We start from the raw sequence: 18814 nt of genomic DNA, 5'->3' as shown, positions 1-18814 counted from the left end.
AGTTTCCAAAGATTTCTTTTCACATCATCATCATTTTCATGAAAATCTTAAAATAATCATATAATCTCCTCTTTTTATAAAAACAATATACCAAATAAAATGTAAACTGATTTTTTATAAGGTGCAAAGTCTTAATCATGAACATCAGTTATCAAATGCTGCCCTAATAGGGGAATTCACTTCTGTTTTGACATAAGACTGTTCATCCTGTATTAATTTTACCTACATTCATATGCCTTTTGATCCTTTTCTGTGTTAAATTTAGTAGTTCTGTCTCTTCCATCTTCACTAGTGGGTCATTTATTGCATCTAACAGTGTAACTTTTTTCATATGCTCCTTCTACTCTATTGTGAGTTGGGAGACCAAAGATACATGCTAGTCAGAATTTTGCCTAAAATGCTGATAAAGAGGTTTCAAGTAAAGTCTGGAAATAATAATTGTTTTATGTGTTTTTCAAAATCTTACATAAATGATATTCCTCTGCACCTTGCTGCTTCTTGCTTAGCATTAACTCAAGTTCATTCCTTTTGTTTTCCATGTATGAATGTAGCACAATGTATTTCTCTATTCTCCCTTCCTTGATGAACCTATTCTTTATTGCCTCTTTGCTTTTACCTCTCCCTTTGTTCTCAGCTTACTCTCTCAGAGCTAGGTTCAAGTTCCTAGCTTCCTACCCTGAACTACCTGGTCAACCATTTTAATCTTACTCTCCTAGAATCCTACCTCTCATTATATTCCACATACTCACAAACATTTCAAACCTCGGACAGACTATATTTACTTTCTCTACTCCCAATTCTAGCTGTAGAACACTATTTTAGAAAATCCTAAAGTGATAATTTAGAGACTCAATTCAAATTCTAATCTCAGGGCCACAGAACAATCCTAATAGATGCCCTACCAATTACTTCACAAGGGATGTTCCAAATATTTTCTACTCTGCAGTACTCAACCCCACTCCTGACCCCCTTCATTTCAACTGACAGCTGTATATTATACCAACTTGGGGCCATCTAATATGATCTCTCTCAACTGGGAGTGGAGAGACAGAATTAAAGGCTACTGCAATTATCCAGGAGAAAGGTAGAATGCAAATAAAAAGAATGCAATGGATAAGAGAGACTGAATACACAGTGAAGGCTACCAGAACATGCTACTTCAAAATATGACTCTGGTATATGGATTATTTTGAGCTAAAGGCCACTGAGAACCAACAGATGCAGGGAAGGCTCTAAAAACAGGGCACAAGTTTTCGTTTGTAAATAAATTTATATTTATAAAGGAAATTTCCATTTGTAAAGATGTCTCCCTCTCACGTCAAAGGAAGAGGACTCTTAACAGCTGTTACAATGGAGAAGGCTCTAGCTGAAATCTCCATAACAAACCTTGCTATACAACGCTTGTTTATAATACTTTTCCTGGTCACCTTCCCATAACTTGCCTCCTCCACCCAAACGCCCCTAACCTCTTCCCCTCTGATTAGCCTAAAACAGTGTAGAAGCCCAAATTCTAACTATCCCTTTGGGTTACTCATCATTGGGTGCTCCCATGTGTACATGTGCAGTGCATGTGTTAATAAACTTGTTTTTCTCTTGTTAATCTGTCGTTGGCCTGTCTAATTTACAGAGTCCCAGGCAGAAAACCTTAAAACAAGTAGAAGAAAAAAGATTTCTTTTCCTCTCCTACCATAGATACTAGAACATGACACACTATGAAATACGCATGTACTATGATAAACAACCATCGCTACAATGAAAGCTAATGTTAACGGAGAATTTGCCATGTTCCCAGTGCTACGCTTGTACTTTAAACATATTTACTCATTGAATTCTTACAACAATCTTGTGAGGCAAGAACTATCATCCTCTCCATTTTCTAAATAAGGAACAGAGACTTAGAGGAATCAAGGAAGTTGCCCAAGGTCACAAAACTGGTAAGTGAAATCTTGGTATTTCTACTCAGTCTGATTCCTGAGCTTGCACTTTCAAACACTACAAAACAAATAAAATATTCACATCTATATTCTAAACCATTCAAGTTCAATACTTGAGTCAACAAACAGATGCCACCCTTCCCCCCACCCCCCCACTACCCATGGATATCTGATGCCTCACAAGATTCAGGCCGTCACTACCAACTGATCAGTGTTGGCAACGGAGATGAACCCCAAACCTGGTGAACAGGGCAGCAATAGCACATTCAGACTCCTGTGTGCAAATTCAAGCAAGACATCCCCTCTGGGGAGATTAATTACGAAAACACTCCTGCTTCCAGAGGCTGAGTGGGAATTCAGCCCCATTCACCCCCTTACATAGGCCCCCAAGTGCAGGGCTTGGTCTGCACCTGGGATACATGGGGCCATGATGAACCTATTTCTAGTCTTTCCCTCTCTCAACTCACGTACTCTACATTCTCTGCAGTTCTATCTTCTCAAGAATGTAAGTCCCATTTTGACTGTTCACTTTATCAATTAAAAATCTGAGGGAGCACTTCACAAATTAGCAAACGGCCAGAGAAATAAAGGGATATATCATACCTCAAGTTAGTAAAGCATTGAAATACAAAACATACTTTCTAGATTCTCAAAGTGGTTTTTTAATCAGACTACTTTTTCCTATTTAAAAATGTTACTCCATCAGCTTTCAAAAAGTTCACACACTAAATTCTTTTTAGTAAAAATGTAACATAAGTCTCTCTTAATCTGGTTTAATGCTATCATCATGACTTGAACCCTTTTACGCATGAGGCAGAGCATATATAAATAAAAAGAAATACAATTACAAATATGCAGAATATTAGTATATTGGGCTAATAAGATTGAACAGCTTTTGTAGTTGACATTTTGCAGGAAAGTACAGGGACTACAATTTCATCCATGGCGCTTGTACATCTGTGTTATAATGAGCCATGTCATGGCAACAACATATACAATATAGGGATAAATGGGGGCAGGGGTCCCTGTGTTGCCTACAAAAGTAGTATAAAGCACATGAATATGAGAGGGCATTAGCAATCTCTTCTATACAAAGTATGTAACTGAAACCATTTCTTTATGAAAAAGTAATTTATAGAATTATAAAAACCAAAAGAAAAAAAGTAATTTATATGCTCTTTTAATGCAGTACCATCAAAATTTTTTCAATGATCATTAAACAGTGGTATTATAAAGCAAAAAAAAAGTTCACTTATACAATGGGGCTAAAAATATCTTCACTATTAAAGAGCCCTGACTTTCTGATTTAAAACAAAGGAACTCCAGTAAAATTCCTTTTATCCTTCTGCAGGAATTGGGAGCATGAGGTTATAAGCAGTGAGAAGCTATCTATATATTTTAGAAATTAGTAAATTAAGGAATATTAGTAATACTAAAGCTTCCTCTAAGCACTAAGTGAAGTGGTAATTCTGAATTTGCCTCATCTCAGATAACCAATGCAGCCTCATCAAGGACAGATTGGCATAGCTTCCTTCTCAGTGAGGGCTCAAGCAAGCATCAGCTCAGGAAGCATTCTTAAAGTGTTAAGGATTCAAGACCTTACATAGAAACCTACTCAATTATCGTTAACAGGAATTATGCATCTTTAGATAAAGTATTTGGCATCTGTTAGCAGTTTGGATAAATAGCTCTGCTGTTTTTCAAACCTAGTTTCATAGAAAACAAGAGATAATCACCAATTTCTGAAAAACAGGGCAAGCTTCAGAAAAACATAGTAGAAACTGTGAGAACTTTGTACCTGAACTACATAATTAAGTTTAATAAGTATGAAAACTAAGACATTTTAAATTATAAGATACAAATAAGTCTAATGCTTAGTACATTACCATGTAGATAAAATACGGGAAAGAGGGGTTCTGGTTAATTGATCTCTGGTTAACCATTAAGTTTTATTATTGGTTTTTAAAGAATCAAGACATAAGTAAAGGGTGGCAGAATATGCCTTTCTAAAATATGCCTTTGCTATAAGGATTATTTTGAGCTGAAGGCGCTTAAAAAATAGCAGATGCAAAAAGAAACTTTTTGTAAATTCCCCTTATCTGCCTAAAGACAGATCTACAAAAAAAAAACAAAACCAAAACCCTCAAATGTCATAAATCCCTTCCCCCGGAGTTTCATCAACCGGGTAAGACTGTCTCTTATCACAGGGAAGGGGACCAATGGAATAGAATCAAGAGTCCAGAAATAAATCCCCACATAAACAGTCAACTGTGAGCTGAGCTCACAGAAACAGAGAGAAGAATGGTGATTGCCAGGGGATGGGGGGTAGGGAAAATGGGGAGATATTGGTCAAAGGATACAAACCTCCAGTTATAAGTTCTGGGATCTAATGTACAGCATGGTGATCACAGCACTTGTTATCATTAGTCTTGTATTATAGTTAGTACTGTACTATGTACTTGAAAGTTGCTAAGAGAGTAAATCTTAAATGTTCTCAGCACAAGAAACGGTAATTATGTGATGTGAGGGAGGTGTTGCCTAACACGACAGGGGTAACCACTTTGCAATGTGTCAGTATATCAAATCAATACATTATACACCTTAAACAATGTTCTATGTCAATTATTTTACCATAAAACAATCCATGGTCTCACCAAATCTGGTTAATCTGGAATTATTCAACTGTCATATGTATAAGATAACCAAGTAGCATCCCAATAACAAGGCTATCCCTATGTCCACAATACACTTCTGATAACAGCTTTCAAATTCTATACAGGAGAAATCTTTGATATAGTATCTTTACTTCTTAGCAGTCATTCTCTACAACAACTAGTTTCCATATCATTCGTAATGTGAATTGGAAGAGTTGACCTCTTAATGTTTTTGAGTCTCCATCAATTTCCAAAAACTCGTTTCCTACCAAGACTAATACAATTTAAAGATACAGGAATTCTGAAAATAAAAGAGACAGGAGTGATACATGGATGGCATTCTCAGATCCTTATTGGGTTTCTAGCCTTCTTTTCATCAACTAATAACTGCAGAATAGGTACCAACCCGTATCTAGATCAAGTAGAAAGGAAAGGTGGTGTTGGCAGTGTGTTAACTGTAATAATATTCTTTTAAACAATATTTTAGGTTTTATATTTTTACATTTTTAATATTCTTTTTTTCAAATTCTAATAGCCCCTTAAATTAAAAAGATTTTTACCTATATGATTATAGTTTTGCATTTGGTAGCAGAGGATAAAAACGTGGTCATTTTATACAAAAATATATATGCTACAAAATGGATCCAAATTGATATGTCTCAGTTAAAAACAAATTTTAAAAACACGTCAGTAATTTTTGCTCTTCCTTTGTAAATTTTTTCCTTTCCATTTTATCTTTTAGGTGCCAGACTGAATGGATTCCGTATTATTTACTATTAAAGATCCTTATGCTGGCATCAGTTATCAGCTGTGTATTTGCAAATTTAATAACTAGATCATCACAAAAAGGTAACTGAGACAAATGGGTTAGTGGCTTGTGTTTAACAATTTCACACAAGTTCTGAGAAAACTGATAAGTCTTTGTGTTTAAATAAAACGGCAAACCAGAAATTTTTCTTTCAATATTTATGATTTTCATGTATATACTATAAGGGAGAAAAAGTAACTTTCCCTCTACCCTTCTAAGTTCTCAGCTGACCTCTATAACAAAAGACAGATTAGCAGGAGAAAAACAGAGAAGCTTATTAACTTGTATATCTTCTATATACATGGAAGATACACAAGGAAAACTACCAACTCAAAGAGGTGGCTTAGAATTCAGAGTTACATCTTCAGCTAAAAGCAAAGAAAGAAGTGTGGGGAGGAGGCCAGTTAGGGGGAAGTGACAAGGAAAAGTATGGTAAACAAAGGTAAGGCTTGGTATACAGATTTACAGCTCTGCTTCTCCATTTACAAGATTCTCTGGTGATTTAGTCATCTCTTGGTACAGAGAGGGAGACGCTCTTACAAATGAAGATTTCCTTTATAAATATAAATTTCTCTTTCAAAATGTTATTTCTACTGTTTTCAGAGCTTCTCCTGTGTCTGCTGTTTCACAAAATAATCAGCTCAAAATATCCTTATGCCAAAAAGGTGTATTTTGGTGTGGCATATTCTGGTCTCCTACAATACAAAATGACAACATCCTAGGCAAACTTCTGATCGGGCACAATCCGTTTAAAGTTATAGTGTGATATGATTGTTTTCTTCCATTTTATTCAAAGAGTAAATATCCCTTATATTCTTTTACAGATTTCTATAGGCCAATGATTTAATAAACAATGACTGGATAAGTAAGAAACGGATTTTCTTTGAAGTGCATAGATAAGGAGAAGGCGTTAGCATGATTCATTAATAAAAGAGTGAGGACCCATGAAATTAGTGGTTTGAGAGACCTGGTTGCTAGAGACATGATGGCAACAGAACCTGATACCTGACGGCTGCTGAAGGTTAACTTTAGAAAATGTGCAACTCTATTAAAAATTTGTTTTCATATTATCTAGTTTTAATTTTATGTAGTACTAATTGGTTTTTAGAAAAAAAGTATTTTACACTTATATTTTTAGTAAAAGATTAGGTTTTCCATAATATCAAGCATGTATGTAGCATAAATGTTAAACTTTTGTAGGGCTAACTAACGTGCATTTATATTTCTTAAAATGGAGACCGTGCCATGAATTTGTCAAACAGAACTTTAAACAAACAAAATAAGACATTAACTCATGAATACTGTCTATTCAGATGAACAGTCCTACGGCTTTCGAGTTTTGTTCTAGACTCCTGATCTGCCGTGCATTACATTCTCTGAGCCCTTGTTCTACCTCGCAGGGCTTACTGTGAAACTCAAATGAGACCAGGGCTATGAAACTGAGAAATATTATTTAATTTAATTGACGACTTGTTACTCACCGTCTTCAGCTCCTCATTTTTCCCTTCCTACAAATTTCTTTACTCACTACTTTGTAAGAGAAGACTATGTTGCTCAAGTAAGAATGCCTTATTAAATTTTGGTAAAAATTTTAAAGTATTTGAAAATTTCTTTAAATTTTTTTAAATGTTCACATTATTTTTATTAAATAGATTTGCAGAAAACATAATTAGAAGTGTTTCCAGGTAATTTGGCAAAGATCATTCAAGTTTAGTTAAGAGGATTATTTTAGAATGCCCAAGAGAAAACTAAAGAGTACCAATTTATAGGAATTATTTTATTTCCATTTAAAATATAGAATATAAATTATGATGAAATTTTAAAATGTAAATGAAACAACATATGAAAGATAATTTTTTAATGCATAATCCTGGAAAATAAAATAGCCAATCTCTCTATCTGCAGCTAACATATAAATACTCAAGGAATATTTTCTATAAATACTCAAGGAATATTTTCGAGATAGAATATCTCACAGAAAAACAAAGGTACCCTAAGAATTTATTCTAAAGAGTATTGAGTAAATACTCTTTAGAATATTGAGTAAATATGCAGCAAAATATTTTCTTTTTTTTCTAATTAACTGGAGAAGAAAGCTAGAATTAGTGAAGTCTTTATTACAAAATACTTTTTAAAGAAAAGATACTTTATCTCTCAAGTATATAAATTAAGTCACATAAGTCAAAAGAAGTGAACCCCAATACACATTCCACTTATTTTAATTAACTTAAATTATTTGTAATAAACATTTTTTTCTTTATCGATGGATTTTTCTAAAGGGCTTAAGAATACTTAAAAACAGCTCTCCTACAACCTGGGTGTCAATCAATGGATGAATGGATAAAGAAGAGTTGGTACATATATACAACGGAATACCACTCAACCATAAAAAAGAATAAAATCTGCCGTCTGCAACAACACAAATGGACCTAGAGCAGTACTGTGTTGAATGGAGTAAGTCAGAAGGGGAAAGACAAATGCCATATGATTTGACTTATATGTGGAATCTAAAGAACAAAATAAACAAAAACAGAAACAAACGCATAGATACAGAGAACATTTTGATGGTTGCCACTTGGGAGCGGGTGTTGAGGGGATGGATGAAAAGGGGGAAGGGATTAAGAAGTACAAATTGGTAGTTACAAAATAGTCATGCGGGGGGTGGCTGGATGACTCAGTTGGTTGCAGCACGGGCTCTGAACCCAAATGGGCCAGTGAGCTGCACCCTCCACAACTAGATTGAAGACAATGAGCTGCCACTGAGCTTCCAGAGGGGTGGCCGGATGATGGCTCAGTTGGTTAGAGCGCGATCTCTCAACCACAAGGTTACCGGTTCCTGCATGGAATGGTGGGCTGCACCCCCTGCAACTAAAGATTGAAAACGGCAACTGGACTTGGAGCTCAGCTGTGCCCTCCATAGCTAAATTGAGGGAAGGCGACTTGGAGCTGATGGGCCCTGGAGAAACACACTGTTCCCCAATATTCCCCAATAAAACACACTGTTCCCTAATATTCCCCAATAAAATTTTTTTAAAAATTGTTCATTAAAAAAAATAGTCATGGCAATGTAAAATGTAGCATAAGGCATACAGTCAGTAATACATATTGTAATAACTACGTATGGTGTCAGATGGGTACTGGATTTATCAGGGTGACCACTTCATAAGTTATATATAAATGCCTAATCAGTATGTTGTACACCTGAAACTAATATAATATTGTATGTCAACTGTAATTGGAAAATAAAAAAACTATTAAAAACAAATAACAGCTCTCCTAGCTAGGTTAAGCAAACTCTGTTCAATCATATTTACACATTTTGTTATATTACACGGAAATTTTTACTCCAAAAAAGTTTTGCTTTTTAAAAATGTTAACGGTCAGCGAATTCTCTATTTAAATTAACAGAAAATTTGAATTAATAGAGACAAAATTAAGAGCGTCAATATTCACAGCATGGTATACTTTAAAGGAAAAGAAACTTAGGTGGTCTTTTTCACATTTATAGTTTTTCTTCACATGAACTAAATAAAAAGACAAGTCTGTAGAAAAGTTAAACTCTTAGAAAAGTTCAACTCCTTAATGTTGTACAGGTACAGAGATTTTTAATCCATCCTGTCCTTTCCATTTCCACAATTTCCACAGCCTATGACCTATTTCATGTTTTCTTTGCTTCTTGACTAATCTACTATAACTTCTTCCTCACTGGTCTCTCTCTTCCTCTTTCAATGGGGTTCCATGAAAAATAAAATAAAATCTTTGTAGTTAAAATATAAAAAAACCTTGGAAAGAACTAGGTTAAATCATGTTAAAAAAAAAACTTTTCTCTAACTTGCAGTACTCGTCCCTGCCTTTAATATTCCATGTATACTGTAAACCCCCAAGATACTATAGTACATAAACATTTTAAATAATATGCTGGTGTTCTAAGCAGCATGAAAAATGTTGGGATAACAGATAAACTACTATATCAGTCAAGATCCTACTGTATCTCCCACTGTGCCTCCAAGACCTGGGAACACGCACTGCTGTTTTACACCTCTGTGCCTCCGTGCATGATGTCACTCTACCTGTAACGTCCTTCCTCTCACCTCTGCTTATTGAAATCTTGCCCAGCCATAAAGGTGCACAATCAAAAGGTACCTTCTCCAGAAAGTCATTTCAAATTCTCCCCAATTCAATTTATTTTCTACTTCCCCCAAGGACTCTATAATTTTATTATAGCATTTATTTATCTGCCTTACGTGATACTGTAAATAGAAATTTCTCCCTCACTAAATTATAAGGCATGGAAAACAAGAACTGCCTAGCATATACTTGGCATTCAAAACACTTCTGAATTGAAATAGTGATTTTAATTTTTCCAAAGAACGCCTGAAAATAGATCTCATTTTATTATACAAATACATACAAACCTGCAAAACTGGTAGAACAGATGTTATCACCTTCCCCCACCCACCCACCACCATTTGATAGATTTTATAAACATCGTAATTATTAAACAGTTAACACTGCTTGAACATTAATATGTGCTAGGTACTGAGTTAAGTGCTTTACACAATTTATTTCATTTAATCCTCAAGACAATCGTTAAGGTAGGTTCCATTATTACCACCAATCTACAAATGAGGCAAAGTTACATGCCCAAGGTCTGACTGCCAGCAAACTAGGGCCAGGTAAGGGGCAGCGCTCAGAATCAAACCCAAATCTGTCTGACTGCAAAGCCATGCTGTTAACTGCTACCGTAGACTGCTGTGCCTTTCGGTACTTGCTCAAGTAGTTCCCACTAATAAACCATGATGCTAATCACAGCTCATTCAAACATAGTTAATACACAGTATTATCTAGATTCAAGGATTTCAAATTTCATTAAAATAAAATCTGGCATCTATACTATTGAACCATAACTGCAATGTGACAATGAAAGAATTGCTTACTTGCGCAATTTGCCTTCTGCCACGTGGAATTAAAAAACTCAGACAGAATCACAACTATTTGCATTCTGTCTGCCATCAAGAGACTTCTGGCGCAACTAGGACTCTCCGAAGTATTCTGTAACAACAACAAAAATAGGTAAATACAAACTGAGTATTTTTAGAGTTCCCAAACAACAACCTGAGGCAAAAAAAAAAAACACCTTAAAAATAATTAAGATATTTATTCTAAGCATTTTAACATTTTGTCTGATATAATCAAATAATGATATCATTAATAACAATCGTTAACAAAACAGTAGCAGCTAACATTTATTGATATCAGGTTCACTTGCAAGGGAAGAAAATCTTTGCTTCTTAAATAAGGACTTGCTCCTATAGTACAATCTCTACAAATTGTGTACATGTCATATTTCTTACTTTGTATGCATAGGAAAACGTTCTGGAAAGCTATTCACCAAAATGTAGCAGTGGTTATGTCTGAATAATGGAAATATGGCGATTTTTCTTTTCCTTTTTTTTTTTTTTTTTTTGCCTCTTTTGCACTGTTTACATTTTTCTACAATTAACACATACTATTATGCACATTTTAAAATCTGGTGGGTAAATGATCACAAAACATTGAGTTTTATCTTCTGAACGAATTTTGATTAAAAATCTTATAATCCATATCTAGTTTGTACCCAAATAGAATATGGTTTCTACAGATCATTTTAATAATGAAACTCATGCTATGCAAATAATATATCCAAGTTCCTAAATTATTTGATCCTTCTCTATTTCTTTTGCCCCAAGCAAGGAAATAAGTCCTGCTGACCCTTCACTCTTTCAAAGTTAATTCCTACTACTTACCAGGCACTATAAGAATCCTGGTGGTTTGAGGATACAAAAAGTATAGTGTAGTGTCAACACTGGGGCTTCAAGAACCTCCTCAGACACATAAAGACAAAGAATTAAATAGTGTGATGAGTAATAAAAGAGAAAGAGGGATAACTCTAGAAAAGAACTGATCAGCCATGTGGGGTGAGAAAAGAGGAAAGAAGGGCTTAATGGCAGAATTCCTACTTTAAAATATCTCTGTTCACTTCAGGATGGTTACCCTCTCTGTGGCTTAGTTTTGTCATCTCATTAAAAGATGCATCCAAATGAATGCTTGCTTTTAAAATAGTGAATTGAAAAAAGCATTTTAAAAGTCCCTTTCTTGGAATTGCTTTCAGAGCAATATAAGCCACAGGAGAAAATTTCGATTATTACTTTTTTTTTTGTTTTTTTAATTTATTGGGGTGACAATTGTTAGTAAAATTACATAGATTTCAGGTGTACAATTCTGTATTACATCATCTATAAATCCCATTGTGTGTTCACCACCCAGTGTCAGTTCTCCTTCCATCACCATATATTTGATCCCCCTTACCTTCATCTCCCACCCCCCACCCCCCTTACCCTCTGGTGATTATTACTTCTTGATTAGAGCACGGCCTGAGGAGTCAGACAGCCTCGGCCACGAGCTGGTAATCTTGGGCAGCTCACATAACCTTTCTGAGGTTCAGTTTCATAATCATGAGTCCTATAGGGACTGTATTAAATGAAAATCACATACAATAACCACTTAGCACAGTTTGGCACCTAGTAAGTAACTGATATATGCTATTTCACCTAGTTACCTTGCTACCAACCTAAAGTGCTCTAAGTGGGTGTAGTTGGTTAAGCACAATCATTACGTAATTGAATCTTCATAGGCAGGTGACTGGCTATTTAAAAAATCAACATAGCATAGCTTGGATGAGTGGTCAATGTGTGGAACAGCTCAGTTGAGGAAGACATCAGTGTAGCTCGTGAAAATTGGGAGAAAGTAAGATTTGAACTAAGCCCTATACTAAGAAAGGGAAGAGGATTCTAAAATGGGAGAATAAAATGATCAGTGGGGGAAAGTGGGCATGATTACATGGTATTCAGGGAGCATTCAGTAGGCCAATATACCTAGAATGGAGGGCACCTCTGTGAAAGTAGAGGCATTAGAGAGACAAGTTAGGTCAGTTATGAAGAGTCTTGAGAGTCATAAGCATCATACAGTGGGAAACTTTCTAAGATTTTTGAGGAGAATGACATGAAGAGCAGAGTTTTGGGAATGTATGTCTAAGTCACTGTATGTAGGGTGAGGAGGCATAGAGACTGATTAGACCATTTCCAAAGTTCAGATATGATGAAAAGATGGTGGCAACCATGGAAATGGAAGAGAAATGATAAATAATGCCAATGATGGTGATGTACTCACTGAGTACCTAATGGTTCCAAATGCTCCAAATGCGTAACTCATTTAATCCTTGTAACAACTCCATGAAATGAAATAGGTAGCAGTATCCTTCTGGATCCAACCCCAGCCTCTTCCATTACATGGCCTTGAATAAATTATTTAATCACTCTGAGGCTGTTTCTTATAGTATATATCCACCTATATACAGAGGGTGCCAAAAAATGTATGCACATTTCAAGAAAGGAAAAAACTATTAAAATTGTAATATTCAATATATACCGATAACAAAAGATGAATACAAGTCATGTGTATATATTCTTTTGACACCCCCGGTATTTTTTAAGATGAGAGGAAACAACAATGTAGGTTTCTATACAGCCCATGCTTTTTATAAACATCTTCATACCTGCTACCTCTTTACATGTAAACCTTCACTCCCTTGCCCCACACCCTCTCAACTTTAGGTGTCAGCTTTAATCACTGACCACTCCATCTACCCCCAGCCTTAGTGCAGATCAGCACCCTGGCACATGCTTTGGTAGCATCGGGGGTAGTTTTCTGTGCAACACTTACCACACCTGAACTAGATGATTACTTGTATAATGGTATGTTTAGTGTCTGTTTTCCCTACCACACTACAAGCTCTGCTCATTCACAGCTATATGGCTAGTAAATACCGCTAGCCTGCACATAATAGGTACTCAACAATTTTTTGAATGAATACATAAGAAGCATTACATTTTCTGATCTCTAACAAAAGACAGATTGTTAAGCTATGTTCCAATTTTCTGCCTATATTCCTAAGAATTTATGTATTAATCTATACTAAAAGTATGTTGAACACGTCCAGATACACACCCCCAATCACTAGCACCTTCATAAATATATATACATATCTCTACGTCTATCTACCTCAATTTTAAACAAACCAAGTAGAATAAGACAGAGGTTAGCAATTCAGAATCTGCAGGGCCAAAGCATCCTGGCAACAACTCTGATGATGCAGAACAGCTCAGGAAACCATATCCCTGTCAGCTTAAACTAAAAGAAGAAAGTATTACTCTAAGGAAGGGGGAATCCGTTAGTTCTACATTCTGGGTTCACAAATCACTGTATTCTTTACCTGGAGATAATAAAACTATATGTATATGTGAGCCTCATAATTTCAAGAGGAAGTGACAACAAAAAAAGAATTCTCATCAGATAATTCTATTACCGTTAAATGAACTGGTATGCTGGACCACAGAAATAGCTTGTTCATTTCTACCTTTGATTCTTTTCCTCCTCACTATACTGCCCTCCTCTCTCAATCAGTGGACATGGATTCACCCTAAAGAGGTGAGAAAGTATGTTTTGTTCAGAATTCAGCTTGTAGGTTTTCTCTGATTAAGCCCACTTTGCTCTGTTCTTTCTTTTCATTAAGCATCTCCTACATCCTTTTGCTCTACATTGCTCTTGTACAATTCACACATTCCCAATGATTTTTTTTTCCTATTTTTCTCAATATATGTTTATTTCCCCAACTACACTGAAAGTTTGAGGCCTGGATCTTATCCTCCTTTTCCTTCCTCACCCTTTTCCCAGCCCAATATTTAAGAATAGCATGTGCTTGCTGATGAAACTGATTTAAGTGAAAGACTAAGTATATGAGTCAATGAAAATATGTTCCTCTTGAGAAATAACACCCCACACCACACACCTTGATTCCTTCAAGTTCACACCTAACAAACTCAGAACACACTTTTCTCTATGTTCACTATTACCCTTGATGGTTCAACTCCCAAACCAATACCAAAAGCCTATTAAATCCACGAAGTACCTCAGAACTGTAGAAATCACACTTTTGAGCTAATAAATCACATCAAATACTGAGGAAAGAAGGAGAAAGAAACCAAAGTCTAGGATAAGTTGGAGCGGATATGCAGATTGGGGAAAGAGTTTTTCTGCCTTTTTCTCTTTACTCTCTTCCTTTCACACAAGGGTGGAGTGAGGCGAGCCATGGCCCAGATCACTGGGAGAAATCTGAGGCACAAAGGAGAAATTTCTGCCACTCCCACACTGGAAAGGGGAATTCATCTGGAGATTCATACACAGATTGGGTGATGCCCATTAATACTGTACCGCTAGTTAGTGGTAACTTTTAACCTCTTCCTAACGTCACAGTATCTACACAAATGAGAAAAACATTTGCTGCCTCAAAAGGTCCAAGCTTTGCATCATGACTCAGTCATTCTGGCCACAAAACAACTCACCTTTGCTCCAAACAGAATATGATGCCATATTCTATAACCTGCTGTAGGTGACAGGGACAAGCCTGGGGAGCTTTATTTTAAAATCATAGTAAGATGTGTATGTGTAGACCCAAGAGGCATGTCTTGCTATACCCAACAGAAGTATGTCTGAAAAATATTGCATGTAAGACTAAATTTAAACTGCCTTGAAAACTAGCTCTTTACAGAAAGATTGACCACCGGATTTATTTAATTCAAACAAATCCCCTCTTTGTGTAAAAAAAAAAAAGTATGTTAAGTAATAGCAGGCTGACTTAAAACAGGATGCAACTATATACAAGTCTATATTTTGTCAAATCAACTACGATTTATGAAATAATGCCAACCACATTTTCATGAGATTACTTATGCTCTCAATATACGAGGAACTTTCCCACTCCTCAGTCCCAAAATCATTCCTCATGATTTTCCTTTACAAGACATAGCGGCCCACACCTCGTGACTCCCACCAGCCGATGCTCTAATCCTTTCCTACCCTAGACCCTGTAAGCGTTCTTAGAAGCAGGGAAATACCTTCTGTGTCGTTTTTTAAAGTCCCTCATAGCATCTACCACATGATCAGAAAAGCTCTAAGGGTACCAGGAATGAGGGTAGATTGACCATTTCCTAAAATTTTAGCTCCCATTTACTGAGAACTATTCCTCTGTGCCAGTTTTCTAAGAGTTCCTTATATCCCTACCTTACAGATGAGAAAATAAACACAAAGCATGTAACTTGCCCAAACTACACCGCTAGTGAGAGCAGGAAACTAAGCCTCTAAAATAATCCAAGGTCAAAGTGCTAGAAAGTAGGAGATCTGGATATGTCTGGCTTCAAAGCTCAAGCTCCTAACCACTACTACACCATAGTTTTCCCAATCTACTTGGGGTTTCAGAAAAGGGTCCTCCCTGGGAACTCCACGCGGAAATGGGAAGAAGTTGTGGTGGAGTTTGGGGAAAGGGGGTAAAAGAGAGAAAGAAAAGGAAAAGTAGGGTTAGGGCTGGAAGAGCCACAAGAAAACTAGTCATACCTATTTGCAAATATGTACCAAAAGGATGCCCAACAGCAGCCATGAAAGCAAAAATGCAAACCCCAAGCCCTATCATGAAACCCCCTTTTCCGATGTCCCAAACGCTACCATACTGTCCTAGTCCAATCCCTTTTTCTTACAGATGGGGAAACTGAGGCCCCCCGAGTGAACCATCATTACACCCTCCTCCTTTCCTGACCCCCCACGCCAGAGGTCCCGGGTGTGCTCCTCTACCCACCCCCACGGCTCTGCTGATGTTGTCCATTTTGGCGGCGACTTGTTGGAAGAGAGGGTAGCAGTTCTGACAGAGGCGCACCGGCCGGGCGCCACGCACCAGACACCCGGTCAGCTCTGCGCTGCTGTTGGCGAAGTCGAGCAGCAGCTCCCGGCACTCGGGATCCAAATCCGGCAGGTCCGGGGGTAGCGACAGGGGCCCCAGCCTTCCGCCCTGCAGCAGGGTCAGGGACAAGTCTTCCACCTCCAGCAACTGCTGCTCCGACAGGAGGTCGTAGAGGACCCTGTGGGAGCCGCTCCCCGAGGGGAGCGTGCCCAGAGCCAGTCCCGACCAGAGCAGCGGCAGCAGCAGCAGCCGCCGCGGCAGTAGCAACGACCTCAGCCGCGCGACTGTCGCGTCGGGATCCATCGCAGGGTTCACCAACCCCAAGACGTTCAGCGCCGCCTCTCCACTCCGAGCCGGCACCGCGGACGGCCGCTGCTTCCGGCTTCCTCGGGCGCAGGCCGCGAGCGGGTCATGAGGCGCGCGCGTCACGGCCCCGCCTCCGGCGCGCGGCGCGCGGCGCCCCGCCCCATTGGCTGCCGTGAGCCTCTCGCGGCACGCGGGCCGGCGCGCGTACGGGACCGCGCACACATGGGCGGCTTCGCGCTTCCAGCTGGCGTGAAGCGTGTGACTGAGGCGCGCGGCAGACCCGGGGTAGCGTCGGGCTGTGCGCTACCGAGTCCCGGCTCGCCCGCGCTGTGAATACACTCATCCACCACTTTGAACACTTAAATCTCGGGGGTCTCGGCCCTCGATCGCCCACCGCTTTGGGGGTTCCCTGCGTTCTAGAAGCCACACCGCAGAAAGACGGGCTCGTGGGAATTACGAGTGAGTCCCCAGAGAACGCTTGCTAGCAGGTGGATTTGCAGATTTTTTACTTGGTGTTTTTTAACATAATTTTCTCCGTCATCCTGTTTGGAAAGAGTAATAACGTGTGTTGATTATTTTTGGTAGTGAAGCCTAGTGTCTTCCAAGCTTTTTTTTTTTTTTTTTTTAACTCTGAACTGTCTACATCAGCGCTGCCCCGTAGACTTTGTGCGATGATGGAAAGATTGTATATCTGCGCTGTCTAATACGGTCGCCACTAGCCACACGAGGTTGTTGAGCACTTGGGATGTGATTACTGCGACTGAGGGACTGAATGTTTAATTTTATTTAATTTAAACGTAAATAGCCGCACCTGACAAATGATGCTGTGTTGGACGGCGAAGGTCTAAGTTCTCTCACTCTGTAGACAGGTCCTAGGATGGCTAATAGCCAGGTTCGCTTGGGCCTGAAGGGGTTGCCGGAGTGCAGCACAAACCCGCATCTAGTGCAAAAACCTGGAAATTCCGCTCAACTTCGCAAACTCCCATCCAGTTTCTGACACACCCAAGGCAATCGTAGGGACACTTTCTAAGGAGGCCTGATACCACTGCTGGCTGTAAAAACAGGTTAAGATAATGGCCTGGAAAACAGTTTTCTGACAAGTATCTGACGTATTTCGTAGAAAAATATTTCTTGGCTCTTTTGTGTCATTCTGCTTTTATTTTTGCCTTATGAATTGCAGAGTACTATACTAACCCTTACTCACCTTATGGTGCTAATCTGTTTCTGAGGGTTCTTAGTTACTTTTTACCCATTCTATTTCGTTATTGTTTTGTGTTCCTAAATTTGCTTGTGATGGCTAAACTTTTTTTTTTGTTTTTGTTACCAAGAACTGAATGAGTAGGAAATTTGATTTGTATAACAACAAATCATGCTCAAATTGTCCCAGATTTGGCCACTGGAGCCTATTCAAGCTGGTTTCTGTTTGTTCTTGACATGTCCCCATCATTCTCGGAGCACATCCTTGCTTTCTGGCACAAGACGGTCCAGGCTACACTCGTGCTTTTCCTGCTCCAGTGGTGGAATCGGCTATTTCTCCCAAGATTCTTGGTTCCTTTTATTGGAGAATGACATTTAGAAGTCATGATCTGGGCACTATGAGTGGTCATTATTATTGGGGAACCTCTGCTGCTAGTTCTCAGTGGACAGAGCCAGGGAAAATACACACACACAAATGCATACGTATGTATGTATACACATATACATATATAATATATACATATTTACATTTATATTTATATCTGTATGTATTTTCAGCCAATGACATTGCTAATTCTAATCTAACACTACAGAGTTCATTCTACTTTTGTCTCTTCATATTTGTAACTCCCTTCTCTGACAATGAAAAAACAGACTCCCATTATCCTTAATACATTTATTTGATCAATTCCTTGGAAGATAAGTTAATTCCCAGTCACTGCTGCCCCTTCCCCTGCGTGGAAACCCTTCTTACCTCACTCAGGATCCAATACCCTGCATGAGGCTCGCACCCTACCATGTCCTCCTCATGTTATGTAGATGCTGCATCCTCTTTTTACAGTTTTCTTCCTTATAGCCTGTTTCCTCCAAGTAGCTTTTTTTCCTCGTTTTTCCTTGAGTACCTGGTGAATTTTGGCTGTCTGCTTATATTTAAGAGAAAGGCACTACACAGCTGAATGGAACCTCATGGACAGGACTGTTTGCCTGTGGGCATTGCTATAGGCCAGTGTTTCTCAACTGGGGAAATGTCCATGACCCCACCCCTCCTGGGGACATTGCCATGTCTAGAGACATTTTTGGTTGTCAC

The 18814-nt window shown here is 38.2% G+C and overlaps 1 protein-coding gene across 1 annotated transcript in view; it reads right to left on the bottom strand.

Annotated features, from left to right (window-relative positions):
- The window catches only part of OSTM1 (osteoclastogenesis associated transmembrane protein 1), a 28802-nt gene extending 12169 nt beyond the window's left edge, over positions 1-16633 (bottom strand). Inside the window, exons 1-2 of the mRNA XM_019735071.3 lie at positions 16123-16633; positions 10334-10448 (exon numbers count right to left, since the gene is read on the bottom strand). Of these exons, the coding sequence (XP_019590630.2) occupies positions 10334-10448; positions 16123-16527 (520 nt within the window). The 5' untranslated portion in view covers positions 16528-16633. The remainder of the gene's footprint in view (positions 1-10333; positions 10449-16122) is intronic.
- Positions 16634-18814: the final 2181 nt, after the last annotated feature.

The sequence above is a fragment of the Rhinolophus sinicus genome, chromosome 2, assembly GCF_057876585.1.
Source record: "Rhinolophus sinicus isolate RSI-liver-muscle chromosome 2, RSI-T2T, whole genome shotgun sequence".
Lineage (NCBI taxonomy): Eukaryota > Metazoa > Chordata > Mammalia > Chiroptera > Rhinolophidae > Rhinolophus > Rhinolophus sinicus.
The sequence above is the reverse complement of the archived record's forward strand: the minus strand, read 5'-3'. Positions and strand labels throughout refer to the sequence as shown.